Source organism: Halyomorpha halys, unplaced genomic scaffold, assembly GCF_000696795.3.
Source record: "Halyomorpha halys isolate HHAL.00 unplaced genomic scaffold, Hhal_1.1 Scaffold256.1, whole genome shotgun sequence".
In the NCBI taxonomy this organism is placed as follows: domain Eukaryota; kingdom Metazoa; phylum Arthropoda; class Insecta; order Hemiptera; family Pentatomidae; genus Halyomorpha; species Halyomorpha halys.
Window position 1 is genome coordinate 139,532 of NW_027108006.1, and position 3,131 is coordinate 142,662.

At 28.9% G+C, this 3,131-nt stretch overlaps 1 protein-coding gene across 1 annotated transcript in view; it reads left to right on the forward strand.

The window, feature by feature from the left end:
- Positions 1-1,269: 1,269 nt before the first annotated feature.
- Positions 1,270-3,131, forward strand: part of mRpS11 (mitochondrial ribosomal protein S11) — a 2,322-nt gene continuing 460 nt past the window's right edge. The window contains exons 1-4 of the mRNA XM_014419966.3: positions 1,270-1,630; positions 1,717-1,847; positions 1,923-2,023; positions 3,029-3,094. Of these exons, the coding sequence (XP_014275452.1) occupies positions 1,422-1,630; positions 1,717-1,847; positions 1,923-2,023; positions 3,029-3,094 (507 nt within the window). The 5' untranslated portion in view covers positions 1,270-1,421. The remainder of the gene's footprint in view (positions 1,631-1,716; positions 1,848-1,922; positions 2,024-3,028; positions 3,095-3,131) is intronic.

Here is a 3,131-nt window from a genome sequence, read left to right on the forward strand (position 1 = left end):
TGCCATGTTTAGCAGCCTCGACAGTAAAATAACTGTATTAGAACTAGTACGGTGTGGTATAACCCTACTCTCCTTCTAAGCAAAAATGACACTAACAGAAAGGGATTAGGCCACGCCCGGTGAAGACAACTTTACGTTTTAGTTAAAATGGATTTCGTACATTAATGTAATTATCTGCAAAACCGTTTATTTAATCACATATATGAAGAGAACAGAAGTTGTAGTAAATATTATCTCCAATATTTGGCATATCTATAATGAAAATTCATTTCATTTGTGCTTCTTTCTCTGTTCATTTCAATGTGAACATTAAGGATCTCAAAATACATTTACTGTTCTAAAAAGTAAGGAATGAACATCAATTTGAATAAATTCTTTTAGGGAAAACATTAAAATATAAAGTTGAATACATATAACAAATTGTTTCTGATATGATGGAGAAAATTGTTTAATAATTAAAATAGTAGGAATAATTTTTTAGAATAATTAACGTTTTCAACAAATCAGTGACTGAGAATTAATAGTATTTCAAAAAACCAATGTCAATAATAATAACAAAACTAACTTCTTATTCAATAATTAATTACATTTTAAGAATGTATATTTCAAAATTCTATCGATTCAGTATAAAAAAAAATTGTTTTAAATCTTGTCAGCAACTTTAAAAGTTTATTTATTTAACACAGCACAAATATAAGTAAATAAAGGAATTATATGCTTGGGAAATTCTAGAATGAAAGTTTGATTTATAGGTTAAGTAGTCACATTCTATGAATTTTCATCATCTACCACTTAATTTGCTGATATTTTTGTTTCCTTTCATTTTATCTATCTTTATTTTGTAGCTTTTTGTAACAAAAACAGAGTAAATCGAATGTAATCGCCGATCAAAGTCTAAAGAACAAAACAAGGATGTAGATAGCGACGTTTGATGGTTCCCTTCATTCAAGCATTTGAACAGTCTTGGATTAGCGGCAAGTGGGAAGAGTGTAGATCCAACAATAATTAACTTATGACCTTTTATGTTTCCTGTTTGTTAATTGTCTATGATGAAAGTTGTAGTTTCGTATATTTAATAAGAGATTTTTATCATTCATTCAATAAGTCGAACAGGTAGCGAGATTAAGTTTACTAACGACATGTAAACAAGCACTGTCATACTTTCTCACTGTAGTATTTCTACTTGCACAACAGATATCTGAAAAGACTAAAGACATGGAAAAGTTATCAATACTTTTTGTATCCAGTATAGCTCTTAGACTTTTACCTCTATGGTAGCTATAACCTTCCACCCACCAAAACAAATGAATAGCTCTAATCTTAATCTATTGTAAATATTTTTACAATTGTAAATAGTTTAATTGAATGTAGTTTAGATTTTACTACCGTTACATCATTTAATTCAAATCGCCTGTGCCATTATGTTCCATCAATTAAAAAGTATGATTACTCCCAACTTAATGAAAACTAAATGGCCTTTATTTAATATAACCGACAAATTTCGATCTATACACTTGTCCCAAACTTATTGTAAATTGAAAGAGGAAAGGAGGGCAGCAAGAATCCATCCTAAGAAAGATGATGGCACTGAAGGAGAAAGACAATTTGTCATGGACTCGCTGAGTCTCAAGTACAGTTATTATTTTAGTTTTTTTTCTAGTATCAGTATGTACTTTTAATTATTTTACTTAAATGATAATTTATGATCATTTGTAGACGTGAGGAACAGTTCCCAGATGAAGATACACCTAATAAGTTATTTGATAATGTACCATTTTCTCAGATTCCTATCTGCAACATCAAAGTTTCTAAAAATAACACTATAATTTCAATAACTGACCCAAAAGGTATTTTTTACCCTTTTTATGTCACTCTTACTATGTCTTAAGTTCAGCTAAACTGAAATTCTTATTTTCTTCAAGGTGTGGTGAGGTTGCTAAGGTCATGTGGTGTAGAAGGATTTAAAAATACAAGAAAAGGCACCAACATTGCGGCTCAAGCTACTGCAATTACAATTGGTTCTGTAAGTATAATATAATTGCTTATTCATTCCCTATTATATTGTTTATAGATCCAAAATCTTAATTTTTTCATTATCAACTTAATTGTTGATCCTAAAATTTTTACTTTATTTTACTAAAAAAGTATTGTATCCTAATAGGGTACAGAAAGACAAAATTAATGATGGTGAATAAAAAAAATATATACAGTCTCTTAGTTATAACAGCATTTCTCATTCCCTTTAGCCCAAACTTTTCTAATAAGGGATTTTAATAAAAAAAATTGTGTTTAATTAGAAATTTTAAGTTATTTCATTAAATATCACCCAAGAGTCCAGTTAGGCCTTCTTGCAAAAATGCATCACTGTCCACTTACCATCAAAGGATAAAATATGAACAAAATCTAAAAATTAACATTAATGTTCTAGTTTTATTATTTTCATACATTTATGAAGTTAAAAATTAAAATGTAAAAATAGTTTGCTGTAAAATTATTTAAAATATTCAATTTTGTTTTATTATTATTATTATTGAGGGTTTTTGTAATAACCAAAATACATTTCTAATTGATCTATGACTTCTGTCCTCATTTGGTGTTGTAAAAGCCAACCATTTTAGAGACTGATTGTTACTAAGCAAATATAGGCCAGTGTCATTTTTGGGAACTCTAATTGGTTTTATATTTGGCTACGTTGTGGTCCATCCATTCTGTCAGTGCCATCCATATGTTCACCATGTCACTTAATCATATTTGGCTTAGTAGCTGAAATTTTCTTCTACCCAGTGAATTAATACCTTCTGCTATTAAATATTTTAAATACGGCTTCATGATTTTACCCAACTGTGATAATGGAATTATCATTCCAGCAGCATAAATGTAAGGCATTATACACGTAATACAGTTACATCATTTTAATCTTTTATTTGTTATTTAATTTTCTGTATCTCATTTAATTTAATATAAATTCTTAACTTAAACTAGAAATATATCTGTTTATTTATTTATAATTTGTACTTTTTCTGTGCAGAATGCTCTGAGTAAAGGATATTCGATGCTGAGGGTAAGACTTAGCGGTCTTGGGCCGGGTCGAATGGTGCGTATTTCTTACAGTGTTGTTCCTTCTTAAAAAA